At 36.6% G+C, this 19,909-nt stretch overlaps 3 protein-coding genes across 5 annotated transcripts; 1 reads left to right on the top strand and 2 right to left on the bottom strand.

The window, feature by feature from the left end:
- Window positions 1-457: 457 nt before the first annotated feature.
- On the top strand, window positions 458-4,307 carry LOC147507139 ((S)-coclaurine N-methyltransferase-like). The gene is made up of 8 exons (XM_086599869.1): window positions 458-786; window positions 2,023-2,131; window positions 2,304-2,528; window positions 2,764-2,863; window positions 2,943-3,053; window positions 3,557-3,640; window positions 3,826-3,884; window positions 3,977-4,307. The coding sequence occupies exons 1-8, from the start codon at window positions 594-596 to the stop codon at window positions 4,167-4,169; spliced, it is 1,074 nt and encodes a 357-aa protein (XP_086455995.1). The 5' UTR covers window positions 458-593; the 3' UTR covers window positions 4,170-4,307.
- Window positions 4,308-4,611: 304 nt separating this feature from the next.
- On the bottom strand, window positions 4,612-12,954 carry LOC147507138 (copper-transporting ATPase PAA2, chloroplastic). Of its 3 annotated transcripts, XM_086599866.1 has the most exons (17): window positions 12,269-12,954; window positions 11,886-11,963; window positions 11,657-11,754; window positions 11,509-11,562; window positions 10,794-10,880; window positions 10,528-10,692; window positions 10,309-10,419; window positions 9,999-10,067; window positions 9,383-9,492; window positions 8,581-8,686; window positions 7,869-7,935; window positions 7,607-7,686; window positions 7,007-7,461; window positions 6,173-6,347; window positions 5,827-5,958; window positions 5,406-5,556; window positions 4,612-4,934 (listed from the first exon to the last, which is right to left on the bottom strand). In XM_086599866.1, the coding sequence occupies exons 1-17, from the start codon at window positions 12,951-12,953 to the stop codon at window positions 4,816-4,818; spliced, it is 2,742 nt and encodes a 913-aa protein (XP_086455992.1). In that variant the 5' UTR covers window position 12,954; the 3' UTR covers window positions 4,612-4,815. The 3 variants fall into 3 exon arrangements, with proteins under 3 accessions (XP_086455992.1, XP_086455993.1, XP_086455994.1); XM_086599867.1 differs by lacking the exons at window positions 11,886-11,963; window positions 12,269-12,954 and having other exon boundaries at window positions 10,794-10,887; window positions 11,509-11,565; window positions 11,657-11,753; XM_086599868.1 differs by lacking the exons at window positions 11,886-11,963; window positions 12,269-12,954 and having other exon boundaries at window positions 11,509-11,565; window positions 11,657-11,752.
- Window positions 12,955-14,065: 1,111 nt separating this feature from the next.
- On the bottom strand, window positions 14,066-17,990 carry VIP3 (Transducin/WD40 repeat-like superfamily protein). Its single transcript, XM_086599864.1, has 3 exons — window positions 17,926-17,990; window positions 17,377-17,854; window positions 14,066-14,929 (listed from the first exon to the last, which is right to left on the bottom strand). Exons 2-3 carry the CDS (start codon window positions 17,713-17,715, stop codon window positions 14,303-14,305), a joined length of 966 nt encoding a protein of 321 aa, XP_086455990.1. The 5' UTR covers window positions 17,716-17,854; window positions 17,926-17,990; the 3' UTR covers window positions 14,066-14,302.
- Between the last annotated feature and the right edge of the window lie 1,919 nt (window positions 17,991-19,909).

Here is a 19,909-nt window from a genome sequence, read left to right as displayed (position 1 = left end):
TTTATAATTAGAAAGAGACGTTACTTAAAGTGACGTCCGAAATTTTTTTTGTTCGGACGTTGGTCAAAGTGTCGCCCCACCTCTTTTATCAACTAATAATCTATTATTTACATTATACCACTCTCATTGAAAAGAGTTTTTTATATTTGAAGTGTAAACTTTACATCTATACAGTTTACACCCTATATTGGATATGCCCTTAGATAAATGAATTACAAGTTTACAACAGTGTTCCAAAACCAGTTATCCAAAACGCTTTTAATGCCTTTTTTCCAATTTGCAATTACTTTGAAAATTTCGTTCATACATGGCCCATGAATTCAACTGCATCCATGATATACAAGGCCCAAAAACCAAAGCTACTTACTGGCCATTATGAATGGGAACGGGCCTCCTGATTGCATCGTGCAACTCTTTAATGGTTTTGCTTGTGGTGTTGTGGCACATGGCAAGCCGCAAATTTGTCAAGTCATTTTCGCTGGACACATCACCACGCACTGGCCCACAAATCTATCCACAGGAATCAGAATCTTGTTCAGTTAGATTGCTAGATTTGAGTGTGTGACATTTTTTTGAGTGGAAGCAAAAAATAAATGACAATGGATGGATTGATTAAAGTACCATACAATGCCACAGTTAAAATGATGTTAGCTTCATTAGAACGTGGTCTGTTACCTGATTTGATAGTAAGGAAGTTAACTAAGCTGTTATTATCAACTCGTCTTCGTGATGGTTACAAACCAACTTCTCAAGAGCAACTCGATCATCTCCTTCAGTTTGCACACTGTAATGCATATCTATCTCTTAGTCTCGTACCATTTTCTTTATATGTAGAATGCCATTCGTTTAGTGTACATTTTTATATCTCAGATTTCATGGCTGTTTTACTGATTTATGAGCAATGTACAAAGCACATAATTGATACAACATTTATTTTATTTAAGTTGTTTTTTTTTTAAAAAGGATTGAAGCATTAGTTAACTGACTCCAAATTTAGGATCTTTAATATCTATCATGATTGAAGCACCATTTTGTGGCATTGTATGGGGTTTTGAGGGTTCCCAAGTGCCTTATTGTGCTACATGAGTACATTCGCGGTTTGCCGACATTTGTGCCTACTCAATGCAACACAAACTCTGCAAGAGAACCTTGGTGGGAGATTTCTATACCATTAAAAGCCGTTACACTGGAGCCTTGACTTTTTGGTGAAGCTGGCACACTGCTTCAAGATTTTATTAAGTTTTAGTATATCTAATCTGAAATCTAAGCTCCATCATTGTCTTTGACTCTTATCCATCGAGAGCCCATGAGAGAAAGTGCAGAGTCTGGGGATGTATTCCAATAACTTCCTGTCTATATGTGACTGTATGCTTTACTCATGATCACATGCATCTGTGTCTTCTGTGAAATTGATCAAAACAAGACTTGTTCTATTAGCTATTAGAAGAAGGGGAGAGATTACACACATGTAGGGGATTTATTGGACAATGGGGACACGAGAGAGGTTAGAACCAGACATTTTTTTGAAGTAAAACGGCCTTTGTTCAAGATCAGCATTTCAGGTTTTGACAGCAATTTTGTGGAAATTACATTACCAGTGTTAAGCTGCTGTTACTTTTTTATATTTTAATCATTGAGATATTTTTTTATCTTGAAATTTCACTCCCTGGTTGTGTTGAGAGAATAAAAAATTTCTTGAAATCAATCATTGTAAAGGTGGATATTAAAGCTATGCATGATGGAAGATCTGATAATCTATATTTTTCAGAATATTAAATGCTGGCACCAAATACCATTACCTTTTTAGGTGGGCAAAAGAGTGTCACTCACGTAGGTGCTCGCTCACAGTCACCACCATAGCTCTGCATCATCCATTTGGTCATTTAGTGTAATAGGAAAGATCATTTTGGGAGAGATTTCTCTTATTGCCTTTGCATGTTTGTCTCTAATGAATGTCAAAGCTGTTCCTGTAATGCTGGTAGACCATTTTTGACATGCTTCAAATTGTACTGCTTTTTGCAGCTCTTCAGGATATGCCTATAGCCATCAAGACCGAAACACCAAAATCCCAACATTATGAGCTGCCCACCTCATTTTTCAACATGGTGCTAGGAAAGAATATGAAATATAGGTGAGTGGCGCATGTAAAGCTAATTACTTTCTTCAAGTCAGTTTATTGATAGGGTGTATATCAGTTTATGTCTCTATGTTATGTGTTGTTGTTGTTCTTCACCTTGCTGAAATGTTGTTATAACCCCTACTACTTAAAGAAATTAATCTGTTTCAGTTCTGGATTTGTGTAGCTGTTGTTACTTTTTGGATAACTCAAGCACCTTAGAGGATGCCGAGAAAGCAATGTTGGATCTATACTGTGAGAGGGCACAGATAAAAGATGGCCATACTGTCCTTGACATAGGATGTGGTTGGGGATCGCTGTCTTTATTCATTGCCCAGAAGTATATTAACTGCAAGGTTACAGGGATTTGTAATTCCACAACTCAGAAAGCATATATCGACTCCCAGTGCAGGTGTGTAGCTTTTTTAGTATGCCTTAAATTGGCTTACCTCAATTTAATATTGGAAATGTTTGCATCTTTTCTGAAGGCTGGCTACATGCAAGGTGTTACTAGGAAAATTAATTGTTTAACATTGGACGTAACCAAAGTGCGTTTAGCCAGTATCAACTTGGACTTATCTCTTTTTGGAAGTTTTGAGTGCTTCAGTCATTCAACTTCCGTTCTGTAATTTATTATCGTTGCACAGAGACCTGCAGTTGCAGAATGTGGAGATTATTGTGGCTGATATTAGCACGTTTGAGATGGATGCATCTTTTGACCGACTTTTTTCTATTGAAATGTTTGAGGTATATTTTTTGAGCGCGTATATAAATTAAATATTTGATTAATTTGGTTTTGATTCTGGACACTTGTTCTATTGCGCAGCATATGAAAAACTATAAGGAGCTTCTTAAGAAGGTATCCAAGTGGATGAAGCAGGATAGTCTCCTCTTTGTCCATCACTTCTGCCACAAATCATTTGCCTATCACTTTGAGGTAACACTGATTCTCTTCCACAAGGCCATCTTCTTTTCTAGCAATTTATTGTAATTTTGTTCTGGGTACTGGTACTGAACTATTACTCTACCACCTGCTTAAAACAATTAAATTGCTAATTATTCAATTTGTCATATACTCGTGTGCTATATCCAAAACTTAACATGTAATATCAGCACAGTTTGAAAACATAAACAAGAAAAACATGGAAAGAATAGTGGTCATTAATAGTTCATGTTTACAATGAGGAGGGAAGGCACACTGAGGTGCACTAAGTAGTAAGAGGACAGATGACATGCACCTTCACTGAAGGCAGCTTTCATAAACTGAGTGATGTAAGAGTCCATTTGAAGTCCGACATCCATGGCATGCTATATGATTTACTTGGTCTCTCTTTTCTCGACCGATAGTTAGTTTCCTCTAAACTCTTAGCTTCACATTTTTCTTTTGGTCCTTGAAGATATAGATTGTTAAACTTTTTTCTGGCCTTCACTCTCGTGCAGGATACAAATGACGATGACTGGATTACAAGATACTTCTTCACAGGAGGAACAATGCCTTCTGCAAACCTACTTCTCTACTTCCAGGTGAGCTCCTGTACAATGTCCCATATGCAGTGGGACCTGCTTTTACTATTAGTATTATCATTATTTTATTTTATTTTGTCAACTGATACAGCATACTACTTGTGCTTCCAAAAGAATTTAGCATGTTTATTTGCTCTATAGACATGGTTTCTTAATCTCAACATTCTTTACTGGTGGATATGCAGGAAGATGTTTCTGTCGTCAACCATTGGCTTGTCAATGGAAAACATTACGCTCAGACAAGGTGAGGCTGGATTTATTGCAGTGACTTTTCATATATTCTGCTCTCGTGTTTATATTGTCGGATATGCAATAATGGAAGTATAACTTTTGTAGTGAGGAGTGGCTCAAGAGAATGGACCTGAACCTGACGTCCATAAAACCTATAATGGAGAAAACTTATGGGAAAGATTCGGCTGTGAAGTGGACTGCCTATTGGCGAACATTCTTCATCTCGGTTGCTGAACTATTTGGTTATAACAATGGAGAAGAGTGGATGGTTGTGCTATTTCTATTCAAGAAGAAGTAAAGATACCACTGTGTTTATCATCTTTTGTCTTTGTTTAGCAATTTTTCTATGCTTCATTGACACTTATTTGGATGATTGAGATACTGAATTCACAGAATAAGTGAATAATAAATGACATTACAAAAACTGCAAAAAAAATTGTACTCTTTCCAAAAGAAAGAGGAAATAAGTGGTAGTAGTCGTTATTAGGATCATAATAAGTGGTGTTTGTACTGTTTATGTTTTTAATGTTCTGTTGTCTCTGATGGTGTTGGGGGGTCACTCTTATTTCTTCATCAACTTCCTTTGACTACACGTCTACACTATCAAAAAAATTCTATGGATGCTCACTCTGCTGGCGATTTTCGTTGTTGGAAGTTTCTCCATTACCTTTGTGTCGTGTTGGAATAGTTGAAAAAAATAAACTACAAAGCCAAATTAATGTTAATGATGAAAATTAAAATTAAACAAAACCAATTACAAATTAAATAACAAAGTCAAACATCGAATTGATACTTTCTCAGTGTAACAAATTAAACCCAACTGTTAATCAAGTCCCAGTGAAAAAATACTAATCAACTCTATAGAGGCCTTGGTAAACTGGTCATAATAATATCTACAGTCATAAAACGGATTCTCCACTGTGATAACTGATAACAATGTTTCCCTAAGCTGTGGGGAGTTTGGTTTCTGAGTGCGGCAAGCTTTCTCTCTTGGATGCACCATGGAGCTTCAGCAGCAGAGAGTTTGTGACAACAAATATGGAACTAAAAGCCATCAGACCCCCTGCCAAAAGAGATGACATATCAAAAACCACTAAAAGAATATTTAGTTAGAAGTGCATGTAGCCAATAAATTATGTTAGGTGTCTGACTAAATCCTACTGTTAGGAAGTAGTGTTTCCCTGATTCTTTCTATAAAATCACCACATGATAAAACTGATTATCCTCTAGAAGAGGAAAAAATTACAATGCTTATGCATTTTAGCTTATCACAGTACAGGATTTGCAGCAGAACAGACGTATGTAATTTTTATGCATACATTGATGAACATATTTATTTTTTATTTGTTGTGATTATTAGCAAATGAATGCACAAAGAATCTTATCCAATTCTCCTTAACACATGAATTATCTGAACATCTTCACAAGAAAGCTCTCCGCCAGACCTAGGGAAATGATGTTCCAAGTTCATGGGTTGTTACATGTTCATTAATACACCTCAATTAATCGATTATTCTCTTATGAATCAACTTACCAGAAAGTGAAGGTGTCATGGCAAAATCGAAATGTGGAAGCAGTATGCCAGCAGCAATGGGAATGGAAACAATGTTATATGCTACTGCCCATGTCAAATTTTGACGAACTTTACCCATTGTTGCCTGTGCAAGATCTAGTGCATCTACTACCTGTAAGTAAGTTTGGGAGAGAGAAGCAAGGCAATTATTTTAGCACCCTCATATAAAAATGAAAGAGGAAAGACCAGTCTAATTATGTATTAAAAGAACAATGGATCTTTGTCAATGGATACATCATACACTTGTGGGTCATATCAAATACTCCCACGTAATGTACAGCTAATGTACAGCTATGGATGACGCTCATGGTAGCAGTAGTTGCATGAGGTTACTCTTCAGTTGATGCACGGGAATCACGACTTTACAATGAGTGAAGAGTACCTGTGAAAGCCTGTTTCCGAGAAGAATTACTGAGGCTGCATCAGATGCAGCATTTTCCTTTGCTTCGACTTGCAATGCAATCCCAACGTCAGCTAGTGCGAGAGAAGGTGCATCATTTATGCCATCACCTACCTACATTTCAATTAACCCTCAGAAATATTTATATTTCTTTCTCCTCTACGCCTAAGAAATTCTAGAACAACAAAACAAAGGATGATCGCTGCCAAGTTCAAAGCTTGTGAGGAATAACTATGCCATATATGTAACCGACGATACATATGAGATACATGGATTGCATTTCAATGTATATAGAGCTCAGCCTGTTGAGTGATAAATATCAGTTTACCATTGCAACGTGATGTCCCTGTGATTGCAGGGCAGATATAAGACCAGATTTCTGCTGGGGGGTCAAGGAAGCATTGATATGTTCCCTTCCAATGCCCACCGTCTTGGCTATGGTTGCAACTGCCTCTTCCCTGTCACCTGATAAGAGAATTGTCTTGATTCCTTTGCTCTGGAGCCTTTGAAAAACAGAACATTTGAGTAAGTGCAAGGAAAGACAGATAGTTAATTCTAGAGAACTAACGAAAAAAAACTAACATCTATAGAAACTTTAAAGATGAATATGATGATACTGTGTAGATGCTCAATTATAACTTTAGAAATGGTATAATCACCCTAAAAGATCTTAGCCGCTACGGATAGTAGCGCACCCAGTGGCACTTGCCACACCAAGCACAACAAGGTTCAGCTTTGCTTAAGGGCTCTGTGACACCACAGAAAGGGACAACGTCCTGTGCTTCGTATGGCTAGGACTACAGATCACAACCAACACCAAGCACTGGACAAGGTGCGGCATTGCTGGGCTCCGTTACACCATCCTGTGCTTCGTATGGCTATGACTACAGATCATAACCAAGAAGCAAGGTACTATCTAGTAGTTTTGGGCATTCGATTAAGATCCGTAATAAAAAACCATGCAGTTGAAAAAAGAAGGATAATGTGCAATTGAAAAAACCATGCGTTTTAATACTTCTTCATGATATAATTAACAACGAAAATGCTTGTGTTAGATCTGTGTACTAAGGCATTTACTGCAGTCTAGAATCACCTAATCATTTCAAGACAAAAGTACTAATTTTCCCACTTGATCTAGCTAAGTAATTTTTAGGAGAGGTACCTGTCCACTGTAGACCTTGCATCGTAGCGTAAAGTATCAGATATTGCGATAGCCCCAATGACACCTTCTCCTTCACGTCCAACATATACAACAGTTTTTGAGTCATTTGATGATGATATCCCAATTGAAGTTTGTTGTTTCAAAATATTCCCCAGATCTATTAAAGCAGAGGGTGATGTTTTATTCTGGAAACGCTCATGAACCCACTCCATCGCACCAACAGCAACCAAGGATCCATCTACTTCTGCTAAGGATCCAAAACCTGGTTCCGTTAACTGTCCTCTGGTGCTAGGAACAGTCAAATTTAAGAGCTCTGCTTTATTTATAATAGCTTTCGCAATTGGATGAGATGCCGTTTTCTCCACTGCAGCAGCAACCCGAAGAATTTCCGATTCTTGGTAATTTAGAGAAGCAACAGCAGAAACAGAAGGTTTACCTTCTGTGAGGGTTCCGGTCTAGAAACGTTGAAAATTGCATCAGTTAGAATATTGGACTTTTTAATAATACAAGTTCAAAATGGTGCACTTTCCTCCTTGGTTTAAATAACACAGAATAAAAAGAAAACAGACTAATAAATTCTGAAGGCACTCAATATTATACTTTGTCTAAAGCAACGTAGTCTACGCCAGCCAAACGTTCCAATACATCTCCTCCTCGTATAAGAAGTCCTTGTTTTGCCCCTGGCCCAAGTAACAAAGAAGAAACTATAGTACTGTACTGAGGACCAAGAAGTTGTAATTTCTTACAGAGCAGTCAATCAATTCTTACAAAATCCACACTGAGGTAGTAGTAACAAAAAGTTAAACAGCAAACAACACATGGCTGCAGATCAGATAAAACCAAATAGGGCTAGATGATGTACCAAGAGAGGTGCCTACTAGGATGGCGGTTGGTGTAGCTAGGCCCAACGCGCAGGGGCATGAAACCACCTGAAGCAAAGGAAAAGTAAAAAAAGAATAAAAACAATAAACTTATACAGTTCATCTTCAAAGAAGGTCTACTATTATGTAGGAGATTATCATCACATTCATCCAATCTACAGAACCAGAAAACAGCGAGAGAAGCATGTTATTCATGGACCTATACTTCAATCTTCACTTATCGAGAAGACAATGTCATCACAACAAGGTAACTGGATCAAGCATTATTGATTTAAAACATGAACCAAAAAGGTTGAAAAGTCATCACGATACATGTGTAAATTCTAAGAGCCACACTGCAGGTTTGCCAAACTGCTTCACAGTATTCCTTATCTGTCACATATTTATGTCTGTATGTTTTTATCCACTAAAGCTTGAATAACGCATTTTATCTTAAATTTGTTTAAATTGTTTTCACACTATCACGTAAGCCAAAGAGAACTCGATTAGAAAACTAGATACACGTCAAAGTAATTCGTTTAAAGAAGATAGCTACACCTTCAACAGAAAAACAAACAAATAAATAAAAAGTTAAATAATCAAAAAATAAAGCCAACTACATTTTTTGTATACTTAGTATGCTATTCAAAAAAGCAATGGGTTCTCATCAGGTCCAGAAATCATTAAGCTAACATATAGTCTCTAGATACTCACCAAGACATCCACTGCAAGCTTCATACTCAAAAGCAATGGGTTTCCATCAGGTCCAGAGATATCATTGAGCAATACGTCTGGAAATATATGAGTTCCAATGTAGTACCTAAACACATGTACAACAACCACTAAAGGTGTAAGGAAGAGAAGTAGCATGTGCATACTTTATTTACTAGTAACCGTGTGACGGTGACAATATCAGGAATCTTGTCGGGGATTGGAGATAAGGAATTGAAAATAGGGATTGGGGTTTGCAGGAGGGAAGAGAAGAGAAGGAAGAGAAGAAATTAGTCAGCTTTGGAGAGAAGAAAATCACAAAATCTGATTTGCGAGATGGTGAGAGTGAAACAAATTGAGGGAGGGAAAGGAAGATGAAGGGAAAAAAAGAAAACCGACAATGAGACACCAAACATGACAATGTTGTTGTTCATCCCTAGCTCAAGGACACTCCTCGTTCGAATGAAAATCCTAATTACAAATAAGCTCCTGAATGAAGTGATGCAACTGATAACAGCCATTTCAATCCATGAAAAGAAGTTGAAGAAGTACCATAATTATGAGCAATAAAATACCTCATCATAGACAGTTTACTATTTCAGGCTATACTGCAATGGTTGTATGGTGTTAAACAGTGAAACAGCTTTTTCCAAAACTTAGTCTCAAACCGCTAAAGTTTTATAAGTTTCTATTTCTTGATTACTAAGCATACAACACATTGAAGTTCAATCACATTACATTTTCATATTACATCATCTGTTATATAGCTAGGAAAAGAGGCAGGCAACCCCAATGTACTGCATACCAGAAACCAAAAGTTGCTGCTGATAAAGTCATTATGGTGTACACAAATGGCCCAGCGATTGAATCGGCAAGCCTTTGTATAGGTGCTTCATGACCTTGAGCATCTTCAACCTGAAAGCAAAGGAATGGAAGCTCACTACCAAGTGTGCTCAAGCTTAAATACAAATTAAACCAAATGCATAAAACCAATCTTGTTATGCGCATGAAAGTTCAAATTGAATGCTATCGTCCTAAAATTCCCTCTACACCTCTTATGTTCATAATTCACAAAGTCTAAGATCTAGCATGTTATTCTCTAAACCCTTAATTTAATAATTTTACTGCAGGGGAGAGACCCACTATCATCTTCCCCCACCCCCCGCTTCCCCTCTGGAGGTTTCCATTTTGTAGATAAATATTTAATAATTATCCCATGCGTCTTCAAGTCGGGAAAGTGCTGAAACAAAGTATAGCATATCATGTGGTTTACCATGATATTATAAATCTGGATACGCAAACATTTAAGCATTCTGAACTTGACGAATCCATAACCATGAGTTAACAGGAATAGCATGCTCTAGTACTTAGTAAACAGGTAGTTCAAACTTCAGACATCAATGATTGAGAAGCGTACTTACCATGCGTACAATTTTCGAAATTGTTGACATTGAACCAGTTGTAGTGGCTTCAATCCGTAGAGGACCATCCTGACAGAAGAAACAATTGCATTTCTTTCAAACAACGTCAAAATCCATCCTCCAGAAAGCAAGTTTAATAACAGACTACCAGATAAGGTCTATAAAAGTAGTTTCTCTGTACGTTAATACTTAATAAGCACACTAGGTCTCTGATTTGGTATTAGGCCACTTCAGCATTACTGCATGAAAATTGAAGCTATTCCTAGTAGTGGTAAATAAGTCAGATAGCTCTAAGCTTACGCAAGCATACCCAATTTACTGTTCCAGCTGAAACTGCAAAGCCCTTTTCTTTATACACAGGAAGAGATTCTCCTGTAAGCATAGACTCATCAACAACACCTCTGCCTGCCATAACCTTTCCCTGAGTCGGTAGTCAAAAGACAGTTATAGTACACATAAGCAAGTCAGCCGTCAACGAAGAAATGGTCGTAGCTCATAGGAAATGTAAAAGCTTGCTTAAATGGCTCACATCTACAGGAATGGTTTCCCCAGGTAAAACTAAGACTGAATCTCCGACGCGTACATCATCAGTAGGAACTTCTATGCAGATTGAATCGGAACCGAGTACAGTATCAGCAGATAGGTCACCTTCAACCGAGGTAATCACTAATCGTGATTGAGAAGATACTAGTGACTGCAGAAAATTCAGAGTTAGTTCTGAAACTCAGACATAGAGAAATCTATATTTTTTATTAGAATGCTATTAATTAAAGTCTGAAAAATAGTTGCACTTACTAAGAGTTCATTCATGTCACTAGAAGCACTAAGTCTCGCTTTTTCTTCAAGAGAGCGTCCAAGAAGAACAAAACCAAGAAGCATGACCTGCATACTAAAAAACCACAGCTTATCTTGAGAACTATATCCAAGGGATACAATGTTCATCTTTTTCATACATAATATTGCCATGAGTAGTTGACAATTTGTCCATTTGGGAGCTGCAAAAAAAGTTTTTCCGTTCTCATTGTTTTGAACATATTTTGATATTGTTCGTGATATTCAACAAAACCTTTTCCCTATCAATATATTTTAGTGTAACTACTTCAAATCTAAGTCAGGCACTGAGATCAGGCCAACAAGTTAAGTATACGATTGGCAAGGATTAGCAAGGAGAACGTATTACAATGTAGTGAAATTAGCGATGAACGAGTTCAATCGATTAATAATATGATGCATATTAGTAATGCACTCTTCCTATAGCATATACTGAAGAACAAAACAGTGTCTCATCTACAGTGCCTGATCAAGAAAGCTTCTTATATCTAGATTTCTATAGGTGTTTTATATCACAAAGAGTGGACCATGGAAACTAAGGAAAAAAAACATGCCTCTAATACTTTCATACTTCTAAGGTTACTCTTGTTGATTAACTAAGATTGGGCATGCAAACAAGTACATGAGTACATTAAGAAACCAGTCAGGAGTTTAAAAGATTAAGATTATAAAAAGTCACCGGTTCATCGAAGAATGATGCATCCCATCCAAGCCCAGGGTTTAGCAATGACACCTACTAGGAGAGACAACTTATAAGGAACAGATAAACCAAATCACTCAAAAAAACTATTTATATAAGAAACAGTCTACTTTTCAGCAAACCTTACCGCACTTATAAGAAATGCAGCAATAGATCCAAATCCCACAAGAGAGTTCATATTTGGTGAACCCTTGCCAAATGCTAACAGACCATCAAAAAGCAAGTCTGCAGCAAATGAAACCACCAAAAACTGTCAATGACTCAATCTAAGCACATTTACTTTCAAATTTCAGTACCTAAATCCAGTCTTCTTGAAAAATTGTAACTAGTAAATTAATTAGCACACCAAAACTAACCTCGGCCTGGCCCCAACAGAGCTCCCAAAGCAAGACCACCTTTCACATAAGAGTTATGCAATATATCGAAAAATGATCCTACACCAACAAATCAGATAAGCAGACATCAGAACACATTTACAAAATCTACAATTCTTCCATATCAAAGATTGGATAACTAACCGAAGTAATTAAAGATAAAAGTCGTGTTCTTTCCAATTAGTTCCATAACTTGTGATGAACATGATGTTATTACATATCAAGTACTTCAACAAATTTTTCTTCAAGATGCATCTTTTTCAACATTTAACATTTTGAGCTCGATGTGCATTAGATTAAATTCTTAGGCATTGTTTCATTTCAAGTACTACACTATAAACAGATAAAAAGTAAGAAATTCATACCATGGGCAATATGAATACCAAGAGAATGCAAAATATGTGAACCATGAGAACCACAACACAAAGCAACCAAAGTCCAAGCAAACGCAACCCGGTTCCTACTCTTTACAATCATTTCCTCTTTCTTCTTACTCATTTCCTTCCATTTCTTCACATTCTCTCCTACACCAAACCCGGAACTCCTTCTTTTAGAAGGAAACCCACATTCAGTCAACCTCAAAGCAAGTTCTTCCCCAACACTATTCCCTTCTTCTTCCACTTTCAACTTTACAGCTGCTGTTTCAGTTAACATGTTAACGACAACAGACTCAATACGAGTGTCGTTAGATAATATGGACTTTACTCTAGACACACAGCTTCCACACATCATCCCAGTTACATCAAGAAGTATCGAAGGTGAGCTTTTCGTATTGGTTTGTAAATATGGTGTTTCAGTTTGAGATCCAATATCTATTGCTTTTGAACGAATGGTGCAATAACTGCTGCTGCTTCTTCTTCTTCTTGTTGCTGTTGTTGAAAAGTTTACTTTGGGGTGTTGGAAAAGAGGCCCGGTGTGAACATTTTTGGATATGGATGAAGTGGAATGGAGATGAGAAATGCGGAGAAGAAGGTTAGTAGCCATGAGAGTTTTTTGGATTGAGCTGGTTTTTTTTTTTTTTTTTGGAAACAGTTGACTGTTATAAAACATCAGCATGTTCGGTTGGTTGGTCAGTGATGACTGGATAATGTAAGAGGAGTTGCTTCTATGCAACGCTTTTTTTTTACTGACGTGGCACTGTTACTTTTTGTTGTTTAGCGGAGGAAAATGTTTGTTTATAACAAATTGCCACATAGGCTTTTTAGCTTGCTCAGTTAAATTTGGCTCCCCAAAATCAAAAAACCAATCCAATCCGTGTTTTTCTGTTTTGAATTGTTAAATGGGTCGGCATAGTTTCTGCCGTCCATCTATTATTTTTTGAAATTTTTTTGGACGGATGGTGGTATAATTTCTATGTCGTCCGTCCGCCTCCGAACGATATTACAAAAAACTACTAAATGAAAGTCTTAATTTTGATTGGATTTTTTACTCCTTCCAAATTTAAGACCCTTTTAACAGTCTTATTGGAATGACCCTTTTGTGATTGAAGTGTTATTTTTGCCTTTAGCCACCCATATAGGCCCCATTGGACTTGCTCAGCGTTGTTCTTTGGTGTTTATGTGGCGGTGAGATTAAGCACGTTGAACATGCTGGCTGCGGAGATGTTATTATTTTATTGAATTGGATTATTATTTTCAAGGTTGTACAGGACGAGCATGTGAGCCAATTAATCAACTGTTTTTTGGGTCAGAAAGCAATATTTGTTTAAGTCTATGGAGATTAGGTGAACTAATTAAATATCAAGAAATAAGAGGCCAATTTGTCAAATTCAACTTTAATAAGCGGTACCTTTGAGAATATAATTGACGTCCATGCATTTTGCCGTGTCACCTTTCTTCCTGGTAAAACAAGTGCATACAAGTATACAACCGCAAGATCTGTGTTTGTGTTTGCTGTACTTCTCAATGCACAAAAACGGTATGCATTATGCCATTACTGATAAGGGTGACAGCAGCTGTGACCATGGTACTGCTCAGATGGGGATGCATATCATACTGACGGTGATGAAAACTATCATTACCTGTTCATACTTTATGGTGGGCAATCCATATATATCAACAGTGTAAGGTGAAAACAAGTCACAAGTATAACTATGACAACCACAATAATGCCCCTATTCTCAGCCAGATTAGCTTACGTATCACTACAACACACACTGTAACTATCAGAAAGTCATTCTCCATAAACGTTTTATCAGAAACAATAATCTTAAGCAGTAACCACAAGTCACCACACAACAAAGATCCAAATGCAAACATCAACAGTGCACAAGGAAGAAAAATTCTGAAACATCTGACTTCTACTAGCTCAACTAAACATAAATGAATATCAGTTGTGTTCATTTTAGCCAAACAAGTCATACAGAAAGTACAGTTTTTCTCTCTACAGCCACCATGTTGTTATGAGTAATCATACAATGATATGCTCTTATCATCAGACACGCTCACAAGCCGGCCAGCCCTCACGCCAGTCACTCCTGGTGGACGAAATGCCACCCCCCATACTTGGTCTTTGTGGCTGCTCATTGTCTGGACAGCAGCTCTCATGCTTAAATCCCAAAGTCGGACGGTCCGGTCACTTGATCCTGTAGCAAGTGCAGTACCATCTGGGCTCACATCCATGCTCAACACCCAACTCGAATGACCTGACATAGCTCCAACCAAGCTCTTCCCTTCTGCATCATACATATGTATGTGTGCATCATCAGAGGCTGAATAGAGCACACGTGGATGAATAGGAGAGTATGCAAGTGACCTAACAGGCATAAAGTGGCCCTCGAGGTGGTGTAGGAATTTAGCTCGCGCTACGTCAAATACAGAAATTGTGCCGTCCATGGACCCACATGCTAAATTTCTCCCATCAAGACTCCATGCGACTGAGAGGACGAACTTGCCACTGCCACCCTTATCAGAGGGCTTAGATGATTCAGGACGAGGGACTGACAGAGTCACAATCAATTGCCAAGTGGCGGTGTCCCACAACTTGACTGATGCACTTCCCCCTCCAGCAACTGCCAGAACAGTACCCTGAAGGAAATGAAATTGTGACAATGAGTTCGCAAGAGAGAACTACGATAAACATAACAACCAATGTTACCTTAGGGGTTTGATCAGCAACGTAGATATTTAATGGGATTCACTATACACAGGTGATAGCAAGAATGCAAATGCAGTTAATGGTTAGGTTGATACTTATCATGTAGGTTCCTTTTCTTAGTCATGGGAACAATATATCCATAAAAGCAAGTATAGAAAACAAAGTGACGAACAGTAATGGTTTAGGAGTTCACAGAGATTGAGAGTACTAACATTCATCCAATACTTCACGGGAGCTGTGGGCAACTGCACATACATATTTCAGGATGTCTTTTAATGCTTAAACGAACAAGGCACGACAACTTAAAGGGACAGACTATGGTTTCTGGATTTCTCAATGTATATGTGACAGGGGCAACTCTTCCCTAAAGCTAACACATCCACAACATCACTACAAACAAAACATGATCACAACTGTTTTCTGTTTCATTTCTTTTCTTTTTTCGACCAGTAAAACATGATCACAACTGTTACAAGTACTACATAAATCATTACTCAACCCAACTGAATAATTTGCCGGGTCTACCAAGGCACAGAATACCTCATCAGTCATCACACACCATGTATTCAATGTTAAACCAAAACTAATGAAGTCTCTAAGAAGTGACAACTCTAATCATTTGAAAAATCTGAGTACTCTTCTAGGTGAACATACTCGTCAGACAAACATCGATTAAGAAGAAAGCAAAACCTAAAACTAACTCAAACTCTAAATGATGGTCGCATAAGACGTTTCTATTTACAATAACTAGTCTCCATTTAAATACAAAAATGCAGTCATTTGCAAACTCATTAAATGAAACATCACACAGTTGAAGAGGATGAAAAAATAATTGCAATGTCCTAATAATTACTAAATTACATCCTAAAAAAGTAACTCTATGATGGTTTCAAAATAAAGGCTGTGTTTGGTTTGGAGAATTCTACTTCAGGATGAAATCAAATTCTTTGAATTCATTTGGAAAGAAATTGTTTGGCTGATTGGTTCATATATGGAAGACTGTTTTGATTTATTACACGCCCTCAAAACCTGTCCAAGAAAAAAAAAAAAACTCATAAAAACTTCAATCTCTCTCTCTCAAGATCATAATGGCGGCAAATAATCCTTCTCTCTCCTGACTCATCAATTTCAATGGAGATGACGGAGACAGATCTTTCTCTCACTTCTTAAAAACCTCTCTCTTTTAATAGCATTGATGAAATCAGGGGAGTAAAAACAATAAATTAAAAAGTTCACTGTCAAGGGGGAGAAGATAGAAATTCCCTCATTTTGACCCTAATGAAGAATCCCTTTTCCAAATTAACCAAACACCAAGTGATATGTTTCTTTTCCACCTTTTGGTGAACCAAATGCAGCAAAAAATAAAACTGAAATGTAGTCAAAGAAAATGCAGTAAAGTCTTATAATGATGAAAGGTGGCAGTGACCGGATCATGTGATTGCAAGAGGACATAGTTTTTAACAGAATGTCCATCCATAAGCAAGAGAGGCTCCTAACTTCTTATAGTTTAGACCACCCTTCTGTAAGAAGTGGAAAAACAATTTAAAACATCCTTCATGCTTTGGCCTTTAAGCTTACTGCAGTTGTTTAATAGTATGGAAACAGAACCACAATAAGCTATCATCCTAGCCAGTATTAGAATAAGTATAACTACTAAAAGTAGTAAAAGTCTAGTAGACATTTCATTAATCGTAGTAACTAGCCATCAATTAAATCATTTGCAAGCTCTACCAAGGCACAGTATACCTTGTCACACCGTGTGTCTAATGTTAAACCAAAACTAAGAAAGTGTCTTAAAGTGATAACTCTAACCAACTGAAAAATCTGAGTTCTCTCTTATATCTGATCATACTCATCAGACAAACATCGATTGAAAAGGACAGCAAAACCTAAAACTAAAACTAACTCAAGATACTAGTTTAATGACGGACGATAAGACATAACTATTTAAGAATAATTAATCTCCATTTAGTTACAAACAGGAAGCAAATGCAGCCAATTGCGAACTCATTAAATGAAACATGACACGGTGTGTGAACACGGACAGCTTGATGAGGATAAATAAATAATTACAACGTCTTAATAATAACTAAATTACATTCTAAAATAATAACTCTGTAATGGTTCCTGAATAAGAAGTAAACTTGAATGTGGTCCAAAACTAGCAGTGGAGCCTTATATCGACAAAAGGCGACAGTATCCCAATCATGTCATCCATAATCGAAAGTGCTTTCTATAGTGTCCCTGATCAGCTGTTTTACTATATACAGTTCAATAAACTAAACCACACTAACAACAGTGACAAACAATGTAGTAGTTTCAAGTAACATTCTACTAAAAACCCCATCAAAGAAACAAACTTTATAATAAAATTTACCTTTGGGTCAAACTTCATTTGCCAAACTTCAGAAGGAGGAGCTTCAAGAGTAGCAATAGTAGCATTAGTCTCCACATCAAAAACCCTGACAAAACTATCAAGTGAAGCAGAAGCAGCAATAACACCAGAAGGATGACAAGCAACTGAAACAACACCTAAACAATGGCCAGTATTTGTTCCTTTTAAAATTAAATCATCTGATTCCCATATTTTAACAGATTCATCTAATGAACCTGTTAGTAATAAAGGGGGTCTTGAATCTGTTTCAGGGACCCATGTTACTGCCCATACTGATTCTTCATGTGCATTTTCTATTGTATTTAATCCTGCTAACTTCATTTTTTTATAACCCTAATTTCTAACCTGAGAATTTTTTATGAACCAATTCTTTCTCTTCTCTTCTCTCTCCTTTAAAGAAGCGCCGGCACTTTGTTTCAAACACTATTATCGGTTTTTGTCTGGGTTTGTTTTTTAAGAGCTTCACGGGTCTTTTGTTCTTTTGTTTATATTGGGCCCTATGAAAAGCCTTAGACAGTATAGACATAGGGCCGGCCCTGCCCAATTACAATAGAATTTATACCTATTTTTTTGTTTTTCCAATTTTACTCTCGCCCAAACACTATTATTAAAAGTTTACAACCCATGCCACAGCCCATACCATCCGAAATTTCGATAATTTCATCGGAAATTCCAAACAAATTTTCACACTATTATTACAACCTATGTCATCCGAACTTTCGACAATTTCATCATAAATTTTAGACAAATTTTTATAAATTACATTTTTTTTTTAATCCATACAAATTTAACATATTTAGTTTAAATTAGTGGGTTAGTGGCATAGTTACCAATTCATAATATGACAAAAATTTGATGCGGAAAATATTCGAGCTTTGATAAGAATTTGTTTTTTCAATTTGGATTAAAAAAAATGGAGACGGCAAAAGTTCGGGTTTGTAAGTAATTCAAGTATACTACGAAGCTAAAAATAAAAAAATACGATAAAATTTGACAACATATTCAACAAACTTATAGTGACAGTACGAATAATTCACAAATTAATGATTTATTGCCGAATTTATGAATTATTTCGTATCATTGAAAATACAATCTTTTTAAGCGTTTTTCAAATTAAACGAATAATTCGCATAATTGCTAACTATGGTTAGTGGGATCTTCTTACATCTAGAGCAACAAATCGGGTCGAGAATTTAAATTTTTAATAATCGATTCAAATTTGAATTTTGGAATCGAGTTTTTTATTAACCCAATTGATTTTAGTTTCGGATATGTAGCATAAAATAAGTGTGAAAAACAACAGGCGCATCGCGCGTACCAAAATAGGTTTCAGATGAGCCCAGAATACTAATTTTTTTAAGGGCCCATTTGGCAAATTTGAAAACTGATATATAAATAGACTTAACTTTGAATGGGGGCGGGCTAAGCTCAATACTTTGGACCCTTAGCCAGACCCCTAGTTCCGCCCTCATTTAGGCCCTATCTACTATAACCGCAAAAGTTCATTAACCCCAAAACCCACACCATCGGCACCATCTTACTAGTAGTCTAGTACTAGTATGCTATCTATGTACCCCTAGTTCTTGTAAGGTTTTGCATAAAAAGTTACATTGTCCATATTTTTTTTAGATTAAAAAATAATGATCCATAATCAAAATTGTATTTGATGTTTTTGAAACAATTTTAACAACCTCAATTATCTTACATCACAATTCAAAATGATTCACGTGTATCTCGCTCTAAATCATCACCTTAGGGAACTAATCAATTACTTTTAATGTATTGTAATATCAATTTATATATATCTTGCTACAAATTGTTGGAGGCTCGTAATGTTATAAATGCATACATCGTCTTGGGAGGGTGTGGTGAAAGAGCATGTGAGATTTACCGTGCACTTATCTTCCATGAATATGACAAATATTTGGCATGGGTGAGAGTAGTTTACATGTCATAGCTTGTGCACAATTTTTTTTTTTTTTTTTAATTTTTACAGTTCCATCTAATGAACCTAGCCTACTAGTAATAAAGGGGGTCTTGAATCTATTTTAGGTACCCGTGTTACTGCCCATATTGATTCTTCATGTGCATTTTCTATTGTATTTAATCTTGTTAACTTTATTTTTTGATAACCCTAATTTCTATTTGGGAATTTGTTAAGAACCCTATAATTAATTATTTGAAATGCCCGCAAATTTGGAAACTGATATATAAATGGACTTAACTTTAGACCGGGACGGGCTAAGCCCAATACTTTGGACCCTTAGCCAGACCCCTAGTTATGCCCTCATTTAGGCCCTGTCTATTATAAGTATATAACCCCCCCGCAAAAGTTCCTTAACCCCAAAACCCACACAAATCGACACCTTATGTCTACGGGCACCGGTTCTTGTAAGGGTTTGCATAAAAAGTTGTCTTGTCCATATTCCTTTTAGGTTAAAAAATTACGATTAAGAATAAAAAAACTCAAGTCATATTTGAGGTTTTGAAACAATTTTAACTACCTCAATTATCT

Source organism: Coptis chinensis, chromosome 3 (assembly GCF_015680905.1).
Source record: "Coptis chinensis isolate HL-2020 chromosome 3, ASM1568090v1, whole genome shotgun sequence".
Lineage (NCBI taxonomy): Eukaryota > Viridiplantae > Streptophyta > Magnoliopsida > Ranunculales > Ranunculaceae > Coptis > Coptis chinensis.
Note: the sequence above shows the minus strand (reverse complement) of the source record. Positions and strands in the feature narration are given on the sequence as shown.